The 23,641-nt window shown below is 41.1% G+C and overlaps 1 protein-coding gene and 2 non-coding genes across 3 annotated transcripts; all 3 read right to left on the bottom strand.

Moving 5' to 3' along the window:
• Positions 1–6,058: 6,058 nt before the first annotated feature.
• HSPA9 (heat shock protein family A (Hsp70) member 9) lies at positions 6,059–23,457 on the bottom strand. Its single transcript, XM_045794584.2, has 17 exons — positions 23,272–23,457; positions 21,897–21,955; positions 21,569–21,656; positions 20,185–20,366; positions 18,774–18,898; positions 18,146–18,219; positions 17,957–18,063; positions 17,335–17,497; positions 16,575–16,667; positions 12,907–13,116; positions 11,155–11,382; positions 10,139–10,243; positions 9,384–9,501; positions 8,872–8,966; positions 8,447–8,539; positions 7,783–7,923; positions 6,059–7,444 (listed from the first exon to the last, which is right to left on the bottom strand). Exons 1-17 carry the CDS (start codon positions 23,350–23,352, stop codon positions 7,367–7,369), a joined length of 2,040 nt encoding a protein of 679 aa, XP_045650540.1. The 5' UTR covers positions 23,353–23,457; the 3' UTR covers positions 6,059–7,366.
• LOC123790630 (small nucleolar RNA SNORD63) lies at positions 10,569–10,635 on the bottom strand. The gene has a single exon (XR_006779155.1). It is a non-coding gene; the product is annotated as a small nucleolar RNA SNORD63 (small nucleolar RNA).
• Positions 12,428–12,502, bottom strand: LOC123790629 (small nucleolar RNA SNORD63). Its single transcript, XR_006779154.1, has one exon. It is a non-coding gene; the product is annotated as a small nucleolar RNA SNORD63 (small nucleolar RNA).
• Positions 23,458–23,641: the final 184 nt, after the last annotated feature.

Raw genomic sequence — 23,641 nt, 5'->3', positions numbered from 1 at the left:
TGAGAGAGAGAGCCAGAGAGAGAGAATAAGCATGGGACACAGCAGAGGAAGAGGAGAAGCAGGCTCCCTGAGCAGGGAGCCTGACTCAAAGCACGATCCCAGGACCCTGGGATCATGACCTGAGCCACACAGACACCCCTAGAGTATTCTATTATATATATATGTATGTATGATATATGTGTATATATATGTATATGCTCATGTATCACATATCTTTTTTATCTGTTTATCCATCAACGGACACCTAGGTTGTTTTCATATCTTGGCTGTTGTAACTAATGCTGCAGTGAACATGGGGATGCACATACCTCTTTCTTTTTTTTTTTTTTTTTGAAAGAGAGAAATTGTGCATATGCCGGGTGGGGGCTGGGGATGAGGCAGTGGGGGGGAGAGAGAGAGAGAGAATCTTAAGTAGGCTCCACGCCCAGTGCGGAGCCAACTCAGGGCTCCATCTAACGACCCTGAGATCATGATCTGAGGAAAATCAAGAGTTGGATGCTTAACTGAGCCACCCAGGTGCTCCTGCATATAGTGGTTTCATTTTCTTTGGGTAAATACCTAGAAGTGGAATTGCTGGATTGTATGATAGTTTGGTTTTTTAATTTATTGTTTTTTTAATTTATTTAATTTAATGATAGTTTGTCTTTTTTTTTTAAAAGAGAGAGGTGGGAGAGGGAGAGAGAATCTTTTTTTTTTTTTTTTAAGATTTTATTTACTTATTTGACAGAGATAGAGACAGCCAGCGAGAGAGGGAACACAAGCAGGGGGAGTGGGAGAGGAAAAAGCAGGCTCATAGCAGAGGAGCCTGATGTGGGGCTTGATCCCATAACGCCGGGATCACGCCCTGAGCCGAAGGCAGACGCTTAACCACTGTGCCACCCAGGTGCCCCGGGAGAGAGAATCTTAAGCAGGCTCCATACCCGTCATGGAGCCTGATGCGGGGCTCCATCTCACAACCCTGAGATTATGAGTGGAAATCAAGAGTCGGACGGAGCCACCCAGGGACCCCTCTTGTTGTTTTGATATTAACCATTCTGACAGGTATGAAGCTAATAGCCCATTGCTTTTGATTTGCATTTCCCTGTTGATGAGTGATATTGAACACCTTTTCGTGTACCTTTTGGCCATCTCTATGTCATTGGAAAAATGTCTATTCAGATCCTCTGCCCATTTTTTGACTGGATTGGATTGGGTTTTTTTGCTGTTGAGTTGTATGAGTTAATATATTTTGAATATAAACCATTCTCAGATATATTTTTTACAAATATTTTATATCATTCAGTAGGTTGCCTTTTCATTTTATTTCTTTGCTGTGCATGAGCTTTTCAGTTTAATGTAGTCCCACTTTTTTTTTTTTTTTTCTGCTTTTGTTGACTTTGTTTTTGGTGTCAAATCCAAAAATCATCATCAAGACAGATGTCAAGGAGCTTATGGCCTTTGTTTTCTTTTGGGAATTTTATAGTTTCAGGTCTTACATACAAGTTTTTAATATATTTTATGTTGATTTTGTGTATGGTTTAAGTGGCACAGTGTAATTCTTTTGCATGTGGCCTGTCCAATTTTCCCAACAGCATTTATTGAAGAGACTGTTCTTGACTCCTGGGGTCCTATCAAAAGAACTTAAGAGCCAATAGGAAGAGTTTGCACAGGCCAAAAATAGAACAATTTGAGCACCATTAACTACAGTGAATTGAAACACAAAAATGAGTTAAAATCTCTGAGCTCACAGTGACACCTAAGAAACCTCATTGGTCTCACCTTTGAATAATAGTACAAAACCAATTCATTATTAAAACCAATACATAATCCTTTTCTGTATGAACTGTACCTCAGGGTAACTTAGGTACTTCTCATGAGGGGAAGTTTCTCAGTACAGAGGTATTCCAAAAAAAAAGTGAAGATAGGATAATGTAACTTTTTTTCTTTCTAAGATTTATTTATTTAGAAGAGACAGCATGTGCATGAGAGCTGGGGGAGGGGCAAAGGGAAAGGGAGAGACTCCCAGGCACACTCCTCGCTAAACATGGAGCCTGATGCAGGGTTTGATCCCAGGACCCCAAGATCTTGACTGGAGCCGAAATCAAGAGTCAGATGCTTAACTGACTGAGCCACCCAGGTGGTCCAGGATAGTATTACTTTCAGTGAAGTCAGAGATCTAGGTAATGATCATCGGTGGCTGCTAACATCACCTAAGAGCCAACCAGAACTATGTACCCTCTGATGGAAGTACACACCACCTATTCTTTTTTTTTTTTTTTTTTAATTTTTTAAAAGATTTTATTTATTTATTTGACAGAGAGACAGCCAGCGAGAGAGGGAACACAGGCAGGGGGAGTGGCAGAGGAAGAAGCAGGCTCCCAGCGGAGGAGCCTGATGTGGGGCTCGATCCCGGCGTCCCACAACGCCGGGATCACGCCCTGAGCAGAAGGCAGACGCTTAACCGCCGTGCCACCCAGGCGCCCCCACACCACCTATTCTTGTCAAGAAACTGAACTTGAATCAGATCAGTTGGGGATGGAAGAACGTGTTAAAATGACATCACAGGAATGCGATCAGTAAAATGTAGTATGTAGAACAGCATAGGACTGGTGGCCCAGTTTCATTAATAAATTGCAGGGCGCCTGGGTGGCTCAGTTGGTTAAGCCTCTGACTTTTTTTTTTTTAAGATTTTATTTATTTATTTGACAGAGACAGCCAGCGAGAGAGGGAACACAAGCAGGGGGAGTGGGAGAGGAAGAAGCAGGCTCATAGCGGAGAAGCCTGATGTGGGGCTCGATCCCAGAATGCCGGGATCACGCCCTGAGCCGAAGGCAGACGCTTAACGACTGCGCCACCCAGGCGCCCCGTCTGACTCTTGATTTTGGCTCAGATCATGATTTTGAGGTCATGGGATTGAGCTCCACAATGGGCTCTGCCCTCAGCGAGGAGGCTGCTTGAGATTCTCTCTTTCCCTCTTCCTCTGCCCCTCTCCCTAACATTCTAAAATAATAGATATATCTTTATAAATAAAAAGATAGATAGCAAAGCGGGGGGAAAAGGAAGCAGGGAAATGTATAGTCTGAAAGAGCTTTAGGGAACATACCAACCAATATAGGATGTAGCCTTTATTTGGTTCCTGGCTCTTTAACAGTTGAAAAAGTTGTGAAGTGAATGCCTGGCCAGTGGAGCTTGTGAGTCTTTATCTTGGGTTTGTAAGTTCAAGCCCCACATTGGGTATAGAGATTACTTAAAAAAAAAATAAGGTCTTAAAATTGTGAAATGGGAAAATTTGGACTTTTGCTATTAAGGAGTTGCTCATGTTTTTTATGTGATCATGATAGTTTTATAGAATAATCCTTTTAGAAATATAGAAATGTTAGAGTAAAATTATGAGTGAAACAGCCAGTGTGGTTAAGGTTTCAAGGAGTGTGTAGACCAAGGATGCTTAAGAAATGCAAAGGAAAAATTGAGCTGGCAAATGGCAAGGGGGGACAGGGAGCAGGAGGGTATGACTTAATTTAAACTAGACCAGTGGAGTGAGTTTCCATTTAGGAAAGCTATGGTCTTGACCTTTTGGTCACAGATTCCTTCAAGAAATTAGTAAAAGCAGTGGACCATTTCTTCAGGAAAATTAGTATCGTCTTGCATTATATAATTAGTGGTGGACTCCCTGTTCCCATTACTTCAAATCTCCGCCTGCTAGGTGAGGGGCTACAAGAACCTGTTTAAGAGCCTGTGATTTAGGCTGAACTTTTTCATTTTTAAGTAGGCCCCATGACCCCCAGATTAAGAGTGGCACGCTTTGCACTGAGCCAGCCCGATGCCCCTAGGTAGAACACATTACTTTCCTATTTCCTGATTTGACTTGAAGCTCATAGTTTAAGGCTGATTCAGCTGCAATGTTCTCTTTAGGGTCAAGATTTCTGCTTGACACAGTCCATTAAAAGTGTAACTGATTTTGGGTGGCACAGTCCATTAAAAGTGTAACTGATTTTGGGGGCGCCTGGGTGGCACAGCGGTTAAGCGTCTGCCTTCGGCTCAGGGCGTGATCCCGGTGTTATGGGATCGAGCCCCACATCAGGCTCCTCCACTATGAGCCTGCTTCTTCCTCTCCCACTCCCCCTGCTTGTTTCTCTCTCGCTGGCATTCTCTCTCTCTGTTGAATAAATAAAAATAAAATCTTAAAAAAAAAAAAGTGTAACTGATTTTGGCCCAGGTCATGATTTCAGGGTTATGAGATTGAGCCCAGCATTGGGCTCTGCACTGGACATGGAGCCTACTTAAGATTTTGTCTCCATCCCTCCCCTCAGATTTCTGCTTTGTGACGTGCTATAGCAGAAATAGATTTGATGATGGTGCATTGTATTAGGTTTAAGTGTATCAAACTGCTGATACTCAATGTTTTTAACCTATGAAAATGGCTATTTCAATGGTTCTTTCTGTAATTGCTAAATTACCTCCATGCTGTAGAGATTGAGTAATGTAGATCACCCTGTAATTCCTCTAAAGCTTTCACCCATTTCATTGTTCTGATAGTAGAGGAAAAGTGACATAGGTCTTACAAAGTAGCCTTAGGACTGGAGATGGAGTTATAGTGGTATCTAAAATAGTGAAGGGCTTTTGCTTGAGGCAGTGTATTTTCAAGGTCTGAGTTGTCTCTTCACTTCTGATCTCATGTGCCATTTGTAAGAATTTGCTTTTATCTTTACTGTTTCTTCTTGTTATAGAATCTCTCATGTAAATGTTACCACTTAAAATTAAGCCACAATAATAGATCACTTAGTATCTTCAAAATGAAGTATGGAGCCAAGCATCTTATTCTCCCTGGTAATTGATACACTGATAGACATAACACCTATGTGGTACTTCTATAGTAGTATGTACAGGACTCTGAGCTCAAGGAAATCATCAGGTGAATCCAGACAAAGCGCTGTTCTGTAAGTCAAATGGTCTGTGTCCTTCAAAAGTCAGTTACGCTTAGGTGGCTCATTTGGTTAAGCACCTGCCTTGGCTCAGGTCATGATCCCAGGGTCTTGGAATCAAGTCTCACATCGGGCTCCTTGCTCAGTGGGGAGCCTGCTTCTCCCTCTGCCTGCTGTTTCCCCTGCTCGTGCTTGCTTTCTCTGACCCAAGTCTTTAAAAAAAAAAAAAAAAGTGTCCCAGAAAGATAAAGGAACTATTCTTACCTGGAAGGTCATGAATGCCACGTGATTTTTTTTTAAAGATCTGAGAAAGGGTGTGCAGGGGGTAGGTGGGCAGAGGGAGGGATCTCAGGCAGACTCCCCACTTAGCACAGAGTACTTAGCACAGAGTCTGCCAGACGTGGGCCTTGATGCCAAAACCCTGAGATCATGACCTAAGCCTAAAATCAAGTCAGATGCTTCACCTAGGCACCCAGGCACCCTGAAATGTCACATGCGATTTTTAAAGACTGCTCACTATTGTGGGAAATTACCAGAGTGGCAAGGGTATGATTTTAAGTGGGAAAAACTACTTGGAAGAACCAAACTAGTGAATTACACTCAGTGGTAGGAGTGGAGAAGGTGGTTCTGGATGTACTTTGACAGTGGCTAAGATTTGTTGACTTTTTTGGTCCTAAGAAGGCATATTTAACTGGAAAGACTACTTAGGAAGGGAAACCAGAAGTTCCTTTTGGGCCCTATCAAGCAATTGTCACCACAAAAGGGAGACTCTATCTGAAGAATAAAGAACTTTGTCTTTCAAGGTTATTTGCACCACTTATCATTTTTACTGGTAGGTACCTGAAATGCTGCTCTACGTGTTCACTATATATGGGATAGCTTGAGACCGTGAGTACCTTTCCAAGCAGCTTTTACCTGATGCCAAAGATGAATCTTTAAAAAAAAAAAAAAAAAAAAAGCTACTAGTTTTTAACAGGAGTGCTTCAGAAGTCCTTGAGGAGCATATTATCATTAACAAGATTAGGAGACTCTAGATGTATTCAGCGGGCAAGGACTGACCAGTGATGCTAAGTATCTTCCAACATCCCAAAAATAATCTTTCACAAAGAATTACTGGACATCCCACAAGGTTCCCAAGTATTCATGTAGCTGAAAACTTGAGCCTAGAATTTATTTTTCATATGAATCTCCAGAAGTGTTTACATAGGTGTTAAGGAACACTTAATTTTCCAGGAATGTAATTATTGTGTAAACAATCTCCTTCACATTAGAGCACTATATTGACTTAATTATACATCCATTTCATTTCTAGATCTCACAAAATAAAAGGAGGCCATTATATCTGATGGGGTCTAAGCCCATGTTTTTGACTGACAGATTCCTTTGGGCACGGTATATGACAGTAATCCATGAAAGAAGGGGGAAGTCTGTTGGAAAACTTTTGGGAAACAATTCTGCACACTTAAATAATATAGGAAAGATATTCAACCCTTCTGCTTCTGAAGATATCAGCACTTAATTAGAACTGCATCAGAGGATATGGGACAAGGCAGCAACTCACTCAGGATTGAACAGGAGAAACATAGAAACAATTCCTGATGGACTGTCTTTGGTAATAATGCTTGTTTATACATACAGCCCTTCCAAATCCTGAATTTGTATTCTGAACCAGTGTTAGAAAATCATGTATTCTACCTGAATGGCTTTTTAGGTTATGGAATTCGGAAGTATGATTCATGTCCTATTCTTGAAGCTAAATCTCTGAGCTTCACTCCTCAAATATAAGAGATCAAGATGCTTTTCATATTTATTAAAAAACAAAACAAAAAAACCCAGAATGGATCAAAAAAAAAAAAAAAAAAGGCGATCAATAAGGACACAAGTGCCAGACACAGGCCAGAAGGTAGCTAGAAAAATAGGTCTTAGGAAAGTTAGGGAGCCCTATTACTTTATTTGAAAGCTGTACCTAACAGCTGTTTCTATTGATCTAGCTATTCCTGCCCTACCTCCCAACATGGCACAGCTGGCTTGCCTTGCAAGGCTTTAGTTGAAGAATCCCTTGTACACACAGGCTGGTATAGATCTCAATGAACTGGAAGGATCTCATCCCCATATGATCTCATTCCAGGTCTATGGCTGACTACCTTCATTATTACGTTTAAAGATGGTTTCACCTCTTGAAAATACAGCTACTGAAGCACAAAACATTGTTTTAATAATGATCAATAAATCATCTTCCCCCCCTGCCCTTTACATGCAGCTGAAAAATGACAGAGTACTATGAACTTTGTATGGTTGAAATTCTCATTAAATGATCATTAGCTAATTGTCACTAAATTTACATATTAAGGAAATTATATATAGAATACTGCAAAAACACAGTAAAAGACTGAAGTTTGCCCATTTCTGCTCAGGAAGTCCCTTCGCTCCCAAGCGTCATATTTCGACTCCAAAGTTTATTGTTATTACTGTTTTTCCTCCTTTTGATCTTCCTTTTGTTCCCCAGTGCCAGAACTTCCAGAGCCTTCTCGCTCAGATGCCATCTGTTAAGAAAATATTTCAGAACAGCTCATTTAATGTTAAGGCTAACAGTTTGCACTCTGATAAACTAAAATACGGAGGAGGCATATCCAGGCTATTCCACTCCCCCCACCCCTGGCTTGTACATTACTGGTGGTTTCTGTGTGTCCCTCCCTTTGATTGCTATCACCCTCCCTCCCAGCGCAGAGTCAAGAAAGCAGAAAGAGTATTTCCAATTCCAGTACCCCCAGTTCTATAAATGGCCATGTGGAGTGCCATCAGTGATAGAGTAATCAACAGCAGTTCTATTAAGATCAAGTTAGGGGCAAATTCTGAGCAAAATGCCCTTCAGCCCCTGTACCTTTTTGTATGCCATTTCGAAGAGCTTCAGTGATGCTTGCTGAAGGGAAGATGCTGCCTGCCTTATGTTTTCTCCTGTTTCACTGTCTTTTCGAGCCAGAAGTTCCCTCATTTTGGAAATTTCTTCTTTTAGCTTGTTGCACTTAAAAACAAAACCAAACTATTTTTCTGGATTTCTTATTCCATTTTATCTAGCAGTAATACTCAGAAACATTAAGAAAGAAATTCCTATCACTGACAGAACTCGTCTTTAGAATTTTATCTCCATTTCCTTCTTTATATAAAATGGCCCCAAATGAAAGTTTGTGTGAAAATTGGAAATAAAAAGCCTCTGAGAACAAAAAATACCACTGAATTCCTATCAAGACCCACACAGAAAAACTTCAGGAGCGCTTAGGTGGCTCAGTCAGCTAAGCATCTGCCTTTGGCTCAGGTCATGGCCCCAGGGTCCCTGGGCTGAGTTCCACATCGGGCTCCTTGCTCAGTGGGGAGTCTGCTTTTCCCTTTCCCTCTGTTCTTCCCCCCCGCCCCCTACTTGTGCTGGCTCTCTCTCGCTTCTCTCAAATAAATAAGCAAAGGGAAAGAAAAGGAAAGGAAGAAAGACAAACTTCACTGATACTAGTGACAATGCCTAACTTCATTAACCATTTTAAAAGAGGACTCACTTCATCAGCAGGCAACTGGTCCTTGAATTCTTCCATTTTTGTTTCTGTGTCATGAATGATTCCTTCAGCCATATTAACAGCTTCAACTCGTTCCTAAGAGAAATTAGAAATTTAGTATGAAGACTTCCCAATCAACCAGTTGGTTGAATGTCCCCATCAAGCCAGACAACATGCTAAGTGACGCCTATAGTTTCTACAGAGTAAAAACAAATTACTGTGGTCTAAAGTAATTTAGGATATCTAGAAGTGATTTTAGCTGGATTGCAGAACTTAAGAATTCTGATATGGAAAAACTGTAAGAAAGAAAGGCTTTCGTTATGCGCAAAGAGGGAAGAAGGATAGATTCAAAGGAAGATTAGAAGATCAATGATACATGTCCAAACTCCCACTTTCACCTCCTAGCTGCAGAAGCAGGAAGTATTTACCTTCTTTCGCCGGTCTTCCTCGGCATACTTTTCTGCATTTTTAACCATGTTTTCAATATCATCTTTGCTTAACCCACCGGAAGACTGGATCACAACTGTAGTGAGAAAGAAAAAAGGCATCCTGTTACTTTCCAGGTAAAATTATCTGCTGCTTACTCTATAAAGAATGCATCTGTTCAGAGTAACAAATTTTAATGTGCAGTATAAACAAGAGGAATACCCTGTTGTCCTATAATAAAGAGAAGGAAACAAAGGGTCTGAAATACACATACCACCTGACCTGCCTGCCTACCAAAACTTCAATAATTCAGAACCCCAGTGCTTGCCCATTTTGGGTAATAAACACCACACCTGTTAATGTGATTCTGCCAACCAAGGAGAAAAGGGCAAAGAGGACTCATCCTCCTGTAAGGCTGGGGGTAAAGCTATGCATAACCTAGAAGGTCTAGTTCTCAAACGGGAATGTCAAGCTCTTTCACCTCACTCTTAGTCTGATAAATAAGAGCACTTACTCTGTTGCTCACGTCCTGTACCCTTGTCTTTGGCTGAAACATGTACAATCCCATTGGCATCAATGTCAAATGTAACTTCAATCTGAGGGACTCCACGAGGGGCTGGGGGAATTCCAATCTAAAATAAATAAATACACAGAGTTAAGCTCCTCTCATAAGAGGTCCAGTGTTCCATTTCCAAACCTATACTTCCAAACCTTTACTGTCTTCTGGGTAAACAAGTTAATTTGTTACTGGAAGGAACAAACAACACTTAATTAAAATGTGTAAAAACATAAATTTATAATAAAGATAGTAGTTGCATTGCTACCTGAAAAAGGGCTCGTGCCAGTAAAGGTTCACTACAGCAAGTAACCATAATGGCTTTATGTACCTGAGGACCCAGTGAATGAGAGGGAAAGTCTCCATCACTGTTAATCTCACTAAGAACCAAAACAATGCTGAGTAGGACCAGTATCAAAGGTCTTAAAAAAGTAACTGGGAATTTTTCCTAATTAACATTGTTACGGAATATTTTTCTGGTTCTTGTATTTATCAACTTCTTAATGAAGCTCCTAAGGCATCAGGAATAAGCAAGACTTTCAGGTAAAAATTCAAGCCATGGGTATCCAGCTGCCAAATCTGTACACTGAACTATAAGGTAACAAAGACTAGGTCCCTGTGTTGTAGCAGTTTTTGGTACTATCATTAAAGATTAAAATAGTCTAACTGTAAAAGGAATGACAAGTACAGTATCCAGGATTCCTGATACCTACCAAAGTAAACTGTCCAAGAAGTTTGTTGTCTCCAGCCATCTCTCTCTCACCCTGACACACTTTAATCTCCACTTGAGTCTGACCATCAGCAGCTGTAGAAAACACCTACGGAGAGAGAAACTTCCTGGGTTGGCAGTCTGATTAGGCCACTTCCCTTATACAAAGTGTAAGCCAAAGAAAGAAATTCACATCTCAACACTTCAGAGTCCCAATGCACACGATGTTCAGAACAAAGGCTTATGTCTTTGCAAGGAACAGGAGTAGGATTAGCACAGTCAAAGGGTATACAATAGCTATTGTTTCAGCTAAGCAAATGCACTATACAAAGATGCAGCATTAGCAAATAAGACCTCAAAAGGAGGCACTAAAAAAAATGAGATGTTGAAACACGTTCACCTGAAGAAACAGGTCAGAGACATGTCACGTATTTTATGCTCAGTCATGGGAAGTCACCATAGTTCTCTTTCGAGTGATGTGTTTGCAATACATCACTGAACAAACAGCAACATCCATTAGGTATTAACAGCTTTTCAGAAAAACGTCAAAATCAGGAAAGGCGAGAAATAATTCTTAACCGAAGACTGAGCGAGCCATTGTCCAAGTGCCCCGCTGCTTGGTATCTAAGGAACCCCATCATTCACCCATAGAACAAGTACACTCCCCTAATCTTAGCCAGGTCCTTTTTTTATTACTTCCTTTCAGAAGAGAAGAGTACAGGGAATTTAATCCCAAATGATGAGGTTCTTTTTGTAGTTATTTTAATCCTGTGAAGGAGACTATTGATACCTTCCCTCCAATCATCACTGCTAGCTGACAGGAAGAGAACTTTTTCAGGAACGACAACAAAGAAAGAGAACAAAACACAAGATTCTTAGCACCCACAGTCGACCTGACTTGTATGAACTCCTGAGACAAAAAGCGAAGTTTAATAGGAAAAGCTCACAAAAGGGAATATAATCACATCCCTCACAGACCCTAGTGTATCTGTGATAATGGGAGGAGTAGGTGACTCTTACCTGGCTTTTCTTGGTTGGAATAGTGGTATTTCTGTTGATAAGTTTGGTAAAAACACCTCCCAGAGTCTCAATACCCAGAGACAGGGGAGTGACATCCAGGAGCAGCACATCTGTGACATCACCAGCTAACACGCCTCCTTGAATGGCAGCTCCGATGGCCACAGCCTCATCAGGATTGACAGCTTTGCTTGGGGCTCGACCAAAGAGATCCTGTACAGTCTGCTGAACCTGAGCCATAAAAAAAAAAAAAAAAAAAAAAAAAAAAAAAACCCACCACCTGTCACTAACTACTAAGGGCAACTACCCAAGAAGGGAAAAGTGTCCCAAAACCACAGCAAATCTCAGGACAAGCTGCTTCCGATCCAAGAATATTCATTCAAGTTACTATTTCATATCTGAGTTTTCCTTAATGACCTAAATTTGTCAAATGGGTAATGCTCAAATATTTGACTATCATTCATAGCCCTTTTATGATAAAAGAAAAACCTGCCTAAGCTTTGTTATTGGGTTTCCCATACAACACATTAAATTAGAAACAGAGGGTAAAGGGGTTCCTGGATGGCACAGTCGGTTGAGCGTCGGACTCTTGATTTCCTCACTCTTGGTTCTGGTATCAGCTGCATTGGGCTCTGCACTGAGCACAGTATGCTTGTCCTTCTCCCTTTGTTCCTCCCCCAGCTCATGTGCTCATTCTCTCAAATAAATAAATACAATCTTTAAAAAAAAAAAAAAAAGTAGTAAAGGGTGCACGGGTGCCTGGGTGGCTCAGTTGGTTAAGCATCCAACTCTTGATCTCAGCACAAGTCTTGAGCTTAGGAGCATGAGTTCAAGCCCGGTGTTGGGCTCCACACAAAGGCATGGAGTCTACTTAAAAGACAACACCACTCCCCCCTCAAAAAAGAGGAAAAAAAAGAATGAACATAGGGTGTAAGACACCAGGATTTAGATATAGCCCAACTCCTCTTCTATAGATCAACTAAAAACCAACTTAAAAACAGCACTGGTAATTCAGTAATTCAACCCTGGTGCTAATGTGAGGCATGTTCTTCCTGCTTACTTTACTAATTCTACGAAAAAGTGCTACTTAAATGGCATCTGGGATAATCTGTTAACCTAAAGATCTCTTCCTGGTCCAAAGCTGCTTTTTCTCCCTGTTTACTCTGTGCATATTCTCCTAAGCCCACGAACTCTCAAGGAAAAATTACTATCAAAACCCAAGAAAATTCTATTCAACATATACAACAAGATGAAGAATTGCATCTTCAACAGGTTCTGTGCTCAGTCATTAGTTTTCCACACACCTGTCTTATCAGAATGATGTGTTGATAAATAAAATGCATCACTGCACAAATCTCTGTTGAAGAGATGCAGTCAGAAACCCCAAACACCATGGTGCAAAGACACTCCTGTCCAAAACTGCCTCTGGAGGCTGGACATGGACTAAGGTTTTAAGCTATCTCTGATCTCAAACTTTGTTTCATTCATAAAAATACTCCCAAGAATGAAGTTCAGGATCCTCCACGCTACCACCCCAAAGACACTCTGCCCTTCCCAACCCTTTTTCTGATACCTTTTAATTTTAAAAAGAAGCTAAAAAAGAACTCTAGTGAGAGCAAAAAAACCCATCCCCCTTTCAGGTCACTGTGGCAGAACGCCACATATTCCTGTCCATACAGAAACCATCTGTCCAGAGAAAACATTACGTGCTTTCCCTTTCTGCTTTTCCATGCCAAGGATTCCATGGGTCCATACCTTGGGCATCCTAGTCATACCACCAACAAGAATCACTTCTCCGATGTCACTCTTGCTGACTTCTGCATCTTGCATGGCTTTTTGGCATGGGGCAATGGTTCTCCTGATTAGATCAGTGACAATCCCTTCAAACTGAGCCCGGGTCAGCTTCATATTCAAATGCTTGGGTCCAGAAGCATCCATCGTAAGATATGGCAAATTAATGTCGGTCTGCAAAGGAAGCAGGGAGAGCAACAGTGGTGATGTTTATTATTTCAATTAAAGTAAGACCATACTCCCACGTTAGGAAGACTTTCAAAGCTACAGGGAGAGTGAGACCCACATTAAATGAATGGCCACCTAAAACAATGTGCTTGAAGACTCAACCTCTTCTCTTCGCAGAGGCAAAAAATTTAGAACATTATCAACAACGAAGAATATAATAGCAGGGAAAATCCCCATTCAGGACATGAAGAACTGTCCTCCCACTGAACATACATTAAGAGTCACACTACTGTTTTTGGACACAAAGTTTTCAAAAAACACTACACACACACAATAAAGTCAAAGACATGCTTTGAACCAAATAACCTGCCCCAAGCCAGGGCTTTCTAAGTTTCAGGAAGATGGTAAGAAAGCTACAACAGAAATGCTGAAGGTAACTCCAAGGACTGACTTTGCTGCCATCACATTCATGGTAAGCAGCAAACACTGCTACAGCTGTACCAGTTAACAGCCATTATTTAATAAACCCCAAATCCTAATAAGGCCTGGATTCAGGATATTTAGACTAACAAAACTCACTAAACATGCTGAAACACATGTCCCAAGGTAGACCCTCAGGAACAAAATTACTTTCTATCTCCCCTCCAATTTCACATCAAAGCAAGGCCAACAGGAAACTGAGAGGGAACAAATCCTTAACCATCTCTTATCAGGTAAACTACCGCAGCCATTTAAATGCTTAATAAATAGACTTAAAACACACCTTCTCTAGAACACTGATACGGAGTACTGCTTTAAAGAACACCATGGACAATTTCCTTCTTTCTTTGCAAAATGTTAATAAACCAAATCAGAAAATAGAATTTAATAAGCTAAACCACTGCAATCCAAAAGAACTTTCTGTGGCAATGTTCTGTATTTGTGCTGTTCAATTCAGTAGCCACTAGCCACACACAGCTCAGCACTTGAAATACAGGCAGTACAACTGACAAATAGAATTCTAAAATTTAATTTAAAAAACCTTCACATGGACATCCTGTATTAATGTAGTTCTATCTGCTATATGCTAATGACAATCTGAACTACTCCAGGACTCACACTCTAAAACCAGTTTGTGACTAAGTTTTGTCCCTTCTCTCTCAAATTCAACAAAATATCTCTATCACACTCTAGTCCAAGTCCACAACAGCCTCCCAACATTGTTCCACTTCCCCTCAGGCTGCCTCTGCCACAGGACCCCTCCTAACCCAAAATAAATCTCCATTCCACTTCTGCCAGAGCACTTTTCATAAGCCCCATCTGACCATATTGCCCCTAAATTAAGTTTTCACTGGGGCGCCAGAGCATGCGACTCTTGATCTCGGGGTCATGAGTTTGAGCCCCATGTCGGGTGCAGAGATTACTCAAAGTTTTCACTGGCTGATACCCACTCTTGTCAGGATAGACCCAAATCCCAAATCTGTAAAGCGTCTATTCTCATATTCCACTTTCCCTGCGTGTCTGCTCTCAAACACACTAGCTCTCTCTCAGGTCTTCACCCCAGAGCCTTGTATTTACTTGACCTTTTATCTTTCTCTGATCAACTCCTCTTCCAGAAGCTCTCCTTGTTAGCTCAAACACCTGTCAGGTTTCTCTTGCAATTATAAACCTAACTTTGCTCTTTTACCACATTAACATCTTATTTTTTAAAATTTTTAAAAGATTTGAGAGCGAGAACGTGCTTGTGTGCACTTACAAGCAAGGGGAGAGGGAGAAGCAAACTCCCTGCTGAGCAGGGAGCCCGATGCGGGGCTTGATCCCAGGACCCTGGTATTGTGACCTGAGCTGAAGGCAGACGCTTTTAACTGACTGAGCCAACCATGCGCCCCAATAACTTACTTTAGAGTATTATTTAAGACATGTCCTAACCATGTATCAATTTAGGAATCCTCACAACTCTTAAGGGAGAAAGAACTATTATCCTCATTTTATAAATAATTAAACAAATGTTAAATAATTTATTAAGGCCACACAGCTTTTAAGTGATGGAAAAGGACTTGAATCCCAGCACTCTGTCTACAGGGCCACTTTTAACCTATCATATTACTTCTGGCTTGACAGTTATTAATATGATATCCTAATTAAAATCTGTCTTTTCAGGGCGCCTGGGTGGCTCAGCTGGTTGAGCATCCGACTCTTGATTTTGGCGGCTCGTGATCTCAGTCATAGAATGGAGCCCTGCACTGGGCCTTGCACGCAGCGGGGAATCTGCTTGGCTGGGATCCTCTGTCCCCCTCTGCCCCCCCCCACCCATGCTCTCTCTAAAATAGGTAAATCTTTAAAAAAAAATCTAAGAAAAAAATCTCTAAACCACATTGTAAATCCCATGAAGGTATTCTTATAGGAATTTATTCTACAGATTTATTACACACGCACAAACATTATGTACAAGGATGCTCAACAAACTTTATCAGCGACATGCTAGAAAACAATCCAAATGCCTATTAATATGAATCATGGTAAAACCAACCAACCTCTCCCTCCAAAAAGTGTCAAACTCCTGGGAAGAATTTTAAGTCATTTTCTGGCAGTGTCAAATATTTCAAATCTAGTCCTAACCATCATATGTTGCAAAATTCTGCCACTCTGTAGGATAACAGGGACAAAGCAACACCATCATCATGGATGACTCTGTATAACTTTGTCACTCCTCACAGCTACTTCTTTTTAAAAATACAGGTCTGGGAAAAAAAAAAATCCAGGTTTTCCCACACTGGATAACCCAGAGTGTATGATCAAATTAACAACTAAAAGTAGTCACAGGCTCTGGCTTTCCTGCTGCCACCTGAGATCCCAGAAACATCTCCTGTCTTCCATCTTGTTCCCTCTCGGACCCAGAACTAACACACTTTATATAGTTCTATTCTGAGTGGTTAAAGCAAAGTAAAGCTTCACCTCTCAGGACTGGAACAACACAGGCCAACCCCTTCAACAGGTGCCAAGCAACTGTGTTGCTAACAGAAAGAAATGTACACAAATGTATATACCCCAGCTTTCAGCCCGGTTTCATATAGCTCACTTTCTGGATTGCTGATCCAAATAATTAAATGAGACAATTACAGACTCACATGAAGAGGTGTCTTAAATGAAGACAGAGGCTCCTATTAGTTCAGGCTATCGATTCTAATCTTGTATGCTACTAGTCTAGATATTAAAATCAGTACCTTTAAAGCAAATAAAATGTATTCAGTGGCATTCAGATCTTCATTACTTTTTGGCTCTGGTATACAGAACCTCTTATTTGGGTGGTTAACAAATTCCAGCTTATCCTTAAAAAAGTACTGGTCCTTTGTTCATGGAAAGGCTTTTACCACCAACCAGCAAAGTGTAAAAAGATTAGATGGACATCACGCTAATTAGAACGCGCTACTCAAATAAACTAAGGCTGAAAACATCAAGTCTGTTGGGATTTGTCCGCATCCCACCTGCACAGATGAGGAGAGTTCACACTTAGCCTTCTCAGCAGCTTCCCGAACCCTCTGAAGCGCCATGTTGTCTTTGGTTAAATCAACCCCTGTCTACAAAATGAAAACATACAATACTAGCATTAGTGAGGTGATGAATACTATTTTAAGATACAGTGATAACATTTAACGACATAAAACAGAGCCATACCTTTATAAACAAGCATGAATCATTTACTGCCCTTAAAAATCTGTAAGGAAAAGAAACCTTGTTCTGTAAAGGCTATCTGTGCCTGGAGTGAGAAGGCTGAACCATCTCAGTTCTTTCCAACCACTGAGTTCTGGCTCAAAATAGGAGTTCCCAAAATTCCTTTGCCAATATATAAAGAGTACCATATCCTTTTTAATCTGTTTATTCCCAAGCTGAAGCTACAATATAGCTTACCTGTGAAACTGAAATGCAATTATTTCAGTGTTCTATTAAGGGCAAAAAAAATCATCAACAAAGCAAAGAGCCATCTGAATAAATTCTCGGGGTGCCTGGGTGGCACAGTTGTTAAGCGTCTGCCTTTGGCTCAGGGCGTGATCCCGGCGTTCTGGGATCGAGCCCCACATCAGGCTCCTCCGCTGGGAGCCTGCTTCTTCCTCTCCCACTCCCCCTGCTTGTGTTCCCTCTCCCTGGCTGTCTCTCTCTGTCAAATAAATTTTAAAAATCTTAAAAAAAAAAAAAAGAAATTCTCAACATCCCAATATCTACTTATTAACTATACTGGTAACCAACCTCTCTTTTGAACTCCTTCACAATGTGTCGTAGCAAGGCCTGGTCAAAGTCTTCACCACCTAAGAACGTATCTCCATTGGTGGACTTCACCTCAAATACACCTTTCTGAATTTCCAGGATAGAAATATCAAAAGTTCCACCACCTAAATCATATACAGCAATGCTAGAGAGAAAAAAAAGAAGACCTTAAGAAATAATACCTGCTGCAAGGGTATAAATTTTAATAACCAAACGAACATAAACTTGATGATTACCCCTGAAGTACAATAATGAAATTGGATAACTGCCTAAATGACAGTGTGTTAATATGTGGCCGTAATAGCTATTTGTAAATACACAGCTAAATACATTTCTAAAAGCAAAACTGACAGGACTCAATCACTCTTAAAAAAAAAAAAAAAAAAAGGCAGTCTCCACAAAAAAGTTGGGCTTGAACTCCACAATCCTGAGATCAAGAGTCGTATGGTCTGGGCCAGTCAGATGCTCCCCAACGACTCTTTTGAATAAAGACTTGCCAATATGCATACCAAGTAGAAATAAATAAATGACCACAGCCCAGTACTTTCATGGTTCCATGAACTGAGTCTCACAAATCTAGGTGGAGTTTACTGCACAAACTTACATTTTGTCTTCCGATTTGTCTAGACCATAGGCCAGAGCAGCAGCTGTGGGTTCATTAATTACCCGAAGCACATTTAGTCCAGATATCTGGCCAGCATCCTTAGTGGCCTAAAGGAAAAGAAAAAAGCATTTTCCACCCTGTGTCCTAAGTACCATTAATTTCCTGAATAAAAATACCAACTGAACTCACCTGTCTCTGAGAGTCATTGAAATAAGCCGGAACAGTGATCACAGCATTTTTTGCTGTATGACCCAAGTAATTTTCTGGAAAAGAATTGAAGAATGAAGAACAATCATGAGACTGTCAAATGAAATAGTTAACAGAATTACTCAGGTAGGCTAACATTCTGTATCATCCTCTTGGAGCCACAGACAACACTCATGTTTCTTCTTTGCATGTGACCCAAGACCTTGTAGAAAACACTCCCAATTAAAGACAGTGGTTGAAAACCCAAGATTTCACCTTTAACATTATAGTGAAGATGCACCAGCTACAATGACTTATTGTCAGAGTTAAAATAGCCACCGGTTTCTCCAAATGGGAAGTTCTAAGCTTTACTCAACAGAGCCCAAAAATTATTATGTAGTCTTTCAGCTTTCAATACAGAGTACCACCCCTCTATACTGGAAAAGATAAACCACCATTAGGAAAACTTTGAAGATAAATTCATTATGTAGGGAATGTGTAAGGATTAACAGTTCTTCCATGTCTAGCTTTCCTGTATAAAACCACAGACTCCTCCATGGGACACCAGGGTATGTAAGTGAGGAACCATCAGTTCTTCAAACTGTCCCAGGTAGGAACTAAACCTTCTCACCTGCAGTCTCTTTCATCTTCATCAACACAAATGCTCCAATCTGACTTGGAGAATAGAGTTTTCCATGAGCTTCAACCCAGGCATCTCCATTGGAGGCACGGACAATTTTAAAGGGCACATTTTTGCTGAAAAACACAGAAATTATATTTGAAAAAATGTGCCAGTGGAACCTACCATGAGAGTGCCCATCGTCCATCCCAAGAGCTCCATTGCCAACAAATGAAAACTTCAGGAATCCATTTAATGAAAACTTTTAGAAAGCAATCATAAGATTTGTACCCCTGCTTTGGAAATGGTTAGAGAGTTACCAATGACCCAGCAAGTCCATTACTAAGTATCTACCAGAGAGAAATGAAAACAGACATCCTACAAAAACCTGTACACAAATGCTTCTCAGTATTTTTTCTTTCAAGTTTATTTTTAATAACCTCTACACCCGAAAAGGAGTTTGAACCCAAGACCCCAAGAGATCAAGAGCCGCATGTTCTTTTGACTGAGCCAGCCAGGCACCTCTATGGCAGTATTCTTAATAGCCCCCAGATGCCCATTAACTGACAAATGGATAAACAAAATGTAGTATATGGCTGACCCTTAACATGGGTTCTAAATGCACTGGTCCACTTATATGCGGGTATTTTTGGGTAAATACAGTGCTACAAAGATACTTCCTCTTTCTTATGACTTTTTAACTTTTTTTTTTACTCTAATGTACCTTATAACATACAAAATGGGTGTAATTGCGTATGTTATCAGTAAGGGTTCTGTCAACAGTAGGCTATTTGTAGCTAACTTTTTGGGTAGTCAAAATTTATACACAGATGTTCAACTGCATGAAGGGTTGGCACCACAATCCAGTGTTAAGGGTCAACCATATATTCATACAACGAAGTACTATCTAGGCATAAAAATGAATAAAGTACTGATATGTGTCATAACATGGACAACCTTTGAAAACCTAGCTCATCAGCACATGATACTATCTACCTTGTAAGTTTAACACCAATTTACGTGGTCCATATAGCAAAGACCTATTATGTAAAGGCAGAAGAATTTTTTTTTAAAGATTTTATTTATTTATTTATACGACAGAGATAGAGACAGCCAGCGAGAGAGGGAACACAAGCAGGGGGAGTGGGAGAGGAAGAAGCAGGCTCATAGCGGAGGAGCCTGATGCGGGGCTCGATCCCATAACGCCGGGATCACGCCCTGAGCCGAAGGCAGACGCTTAACCGCTGTGCCACCCAGGCGCCCCCAGAAGAATTTTTTTTGAAGGAGATACCCTTTTGGCAGGGGCAGGGCATGCCCCCACAGACAATGTATAAAATTACTAAGGTAAGATACTCTAAGAATCTTGCTGAAAAGATTCTTTTGTGTGGCCTCTGGAAGTTACTATGCTATTCCTATTACTTACATATCTTTCTGTACTTCAGGGTCATCATATCGCCGGCCAATGAGACGCTTGGTGGCATAGAATGTGTTGTTTGGGTTGGTGACAGCCTGTCGCTTGGCTGGCATGCCAACGAGTCGCTCACCATCTGCTGTAAAGGCCACAACTGAAGGGGTGGTTCTGGCACCTTCAGCATTCTCTAGTACCTAAAACTCCCAAAGTTAAGACCGAGAATGAGGTTCCAGTCACCACCAGGTTTTTTTTTTAAATCATTTTAAGACATAAAGCAGCTGCCAAATCACAAAACAAATGCTCAAGAACAGTACTAATGGGCATGCTTTTCTGCTCTGTGAATGCTGATACAGTACCATCTGAGGTACAGGTTTAAAGTATTTTTATTTACTTTTTTAAAAAAGATTTTATTTATTTGAGAGAGAAACAGATACACAGCTGAGTGCAGAAACTGATGTGGGGCTTGATCTCGAAACCCTGATACCATGACCTGAGCCGAAATCAAGAGTTGGACACTTAACCCAGGCGCCCCTAAAGTATTTCTAGTCCTTTACTTTGAAGCAAGTTATAACTAAAAACAGAAAAATGGAAAAATAAATATAAATCAGGTCTTTCATACAAAGATAATGGGACAACGTACTCTTTCTGTCAGTATGGGGAATTAAATCTACTTCCAGGGGTGCCTGGTAAGCATCTGCCTTTGGCTCAGGTCATGATCCTGGGGTCCTGGGACCAAGGCCCATGTTTGGCTCCCTGCTCAGTGGGGAGTCTGCTCCCACTCCCTCTGCTGTTCCCCCGCTTATACTGTCAAATAAATAAAATCTTAAAAAAAATAAATAAATCAACTTCTAAATTTTTTCATGTAGGCTACAAGTTTCAGGCATTTAAAAAAGAAATTGCCAAAATAACAATTCAGGAATCCCAGGTGCTCTGCATCTTGAGAAGAACCCAGTGGGAATAAAGCTTTTATGAACAAACCAAGGAGATCCTTCAGAGGAACAGCCTGTATCAGAGCAAGAGCTCCTAAGATGCAGCCTACATGTTATATGGAGCTTCACTTGCTTCTAAACTCTTCCTGCACCTCCAACCATGGTTCAACAGACTTACAGAAATAAATGACTCAAATGATAGAAATAATCCACAGAGCAAGTCATCCCAATTGCTCCTAATGGTAACTTAACAGCCCTGCCTCTATGCGAGGACACACTTAAATCCTAGGAAGTCAAATCCATTCATTTTACAGCACCTTGCAGTTAAGCACAAAGGTTCACCTCGAAAGAATCGCAAGAGCTTAAAAACAATTTTTTAAATATCCATTATCTAGGCCAAAGGGCACAGAATTCCAGACTGGGTATTAACTACTATTATATGATCCAGAACTTCCAAACATGCTCACCTTTGCTTGTTTACCTTCCATAACTGCCACACAGGAGTTGGTAGTACCCAAATCAATACCAACAACTGCTCCCTTGATTGCTTCTGATCTGAAAGACATTTAAAATAATGCTATGGTTACTGTTACCTTAATAGTGGTCTCCAGAATGGCTGCAGGAATACATAAGAAAAGAACACTTGATATTGTGGAAATAGTTGTGCATTAAATAACCTATAAATTAAAACAGATGTGTCACTTTTTTCTTCATGGAAGAGTTAATCACAAGTTTAGAGACTACTACTCTAGGGTTTAGTATATATTATCTCAAAGAAAACGAAGTTACACTTACGCATAGTCCCGCCTTGAAACAATTCTAAAAGCCTCATGACTAAGGCCATTCCAGCCATCCTAAAAAAAAAAAAAAAAAAAGAATGCATCAATAAACATGAAAAGTTGAGCCTGTTCCCATTATTCTTCTGAAGAACACAAAGTCTGAACATTCATTCTGGTAACTGTACCAACCCAAAAGATAAAATCCTATATGTAAGAGGTACTATGGTACTTAAATAGCAGACAAATTAAACTGAATACGAATTTTCCAAATAAGATGGGAAAAAATATAAAATCGTCTTTAATTACATTACAACAAGGTTTCTCAACCTTAGCAGTACTGATTTTTGAACTAAATCTTTGTTGTGGGCAGCTGTTCTGTGCACTGTAGGATGTTTAACAGCATCCTAGGCCTCTACTGGTAGAAGCCAGTAGGTCCCCCAAGTTTTAACAAATTATCTCTAGACATTACCAGATATCCCCTCTGGAGGCAAAACTGTCCCGGGCTGAGAATCACTGCCTTACAAAATACTACTCCAATACTTCTCAATTTCATACTCAGCAGCAGTGTACAGGTAACTAAACCCTACTAGGTGTGCTCTCAGCTGCAAATCTAAATCATTCAGAGACATTTTCCAACCTAGCCAAGCTAACATCTTAAGGGGACTAGGACTGGCAACCTTGGGGAGTCAGTTTAGAGAAAAATTTCGGAAGTGGCTTCCAACTAGGATTAAACCTATCTCAGGCAAGATTCTTCCATGCTTTTTTTTAACCCCATGTGGAGTGCAGAGAAACACAGGTCCTGTTATCCAAAGATATGTTCGGTATTACAGGATAATGAGTAACTACTCCATGGCTATTTCCCGATCTGCTTATTTCTTCTGAAGTAACAAGAAAGGACAATCTTACGCCAAAGATTCTGGGAGAACTACAAATGTTCCTTAAAAATCTGTGCTTGACTTTCACTTTACTATGACACTCTTCTTCTTTCTCTTCACCCTAATAATGGGGTCTTCGAACACACTGTTATTTTAGAGAAGAGTTGCCCTTCGACTTGTAGATTTAAATGAAACCTACAATAGCGGTTCCCCCCCAACTATAACTGTGTCCCTCACCCCCAAGAACAAAACCGTGCCATCGGCCACTGAACGGACTGTCAGGACCACGATCCGCTACCTCCTAGAATAAAACTATATATTCGCAAGAGGTGTGACTCAGCAGGGCCCGAGATATGGAAGCAGAATTAGGCCTTGCAACGGCAGCACTGATTAATGAAGACTGGTTATCTTCTTTCCATCCTGACCTGTGCGGGAGAATTCTGTGTCTGAAGGGCGAGGCCTGCCGCATGAGGTCAAGGCCGTGAGCCCCTCGGAGAAGGCCCAGCCGTTCCTTACCTTGTGGCGGGCGGCTGTGGGGCCCCGGGAGGCTGCTGCGCCGACAAGACGAGCTGCCGCGGCTCGGCTGGCACTTATCATGGCGGCTAGATGGTGGAAGTATGAAGCGGCAAACGCGCTCGGAAAGCCAAGAGCTGCGCGGAGCGGCGGCGGTAACGCTTCTGGAAACCTCCAACCACGTGGGGTGGGGGGGCGGGGGTTAGTTGCTGCGGCCTGGAGGACCACTCTTCCGCGGAGGCGCCGCCCGCGCTGCCTGACCAGAGACTACTTGACAGCCACTCCCAGAGTTAGGCCATATGGCTAATAGGCATCGCGGCATGATGGCTGGGAAAAGCATGTCTTTTCGTTCCGGCTGCAACGGATCTGGGCT

This window comes from Ursus americanus, chromosome 5, assembly GCF_024610735.1.
Source record: "Ursus americanus isolate L20-20 chromosome 5, mUrsAme1.1.p, whole genome shotgun sequence".
NCBI classification, from domain to species: domain Eukaryota; kingdom Metazoa; phylum Chordata; class Mammalia; order Carnivora; family Ursidae; genus Ursus; species Ursus americanus.
The sequence above is the reverse complement of the archived record's forward strand: the minus strand, read 5'-3'. Positions and strand labels throughout refer to the sequence as shown.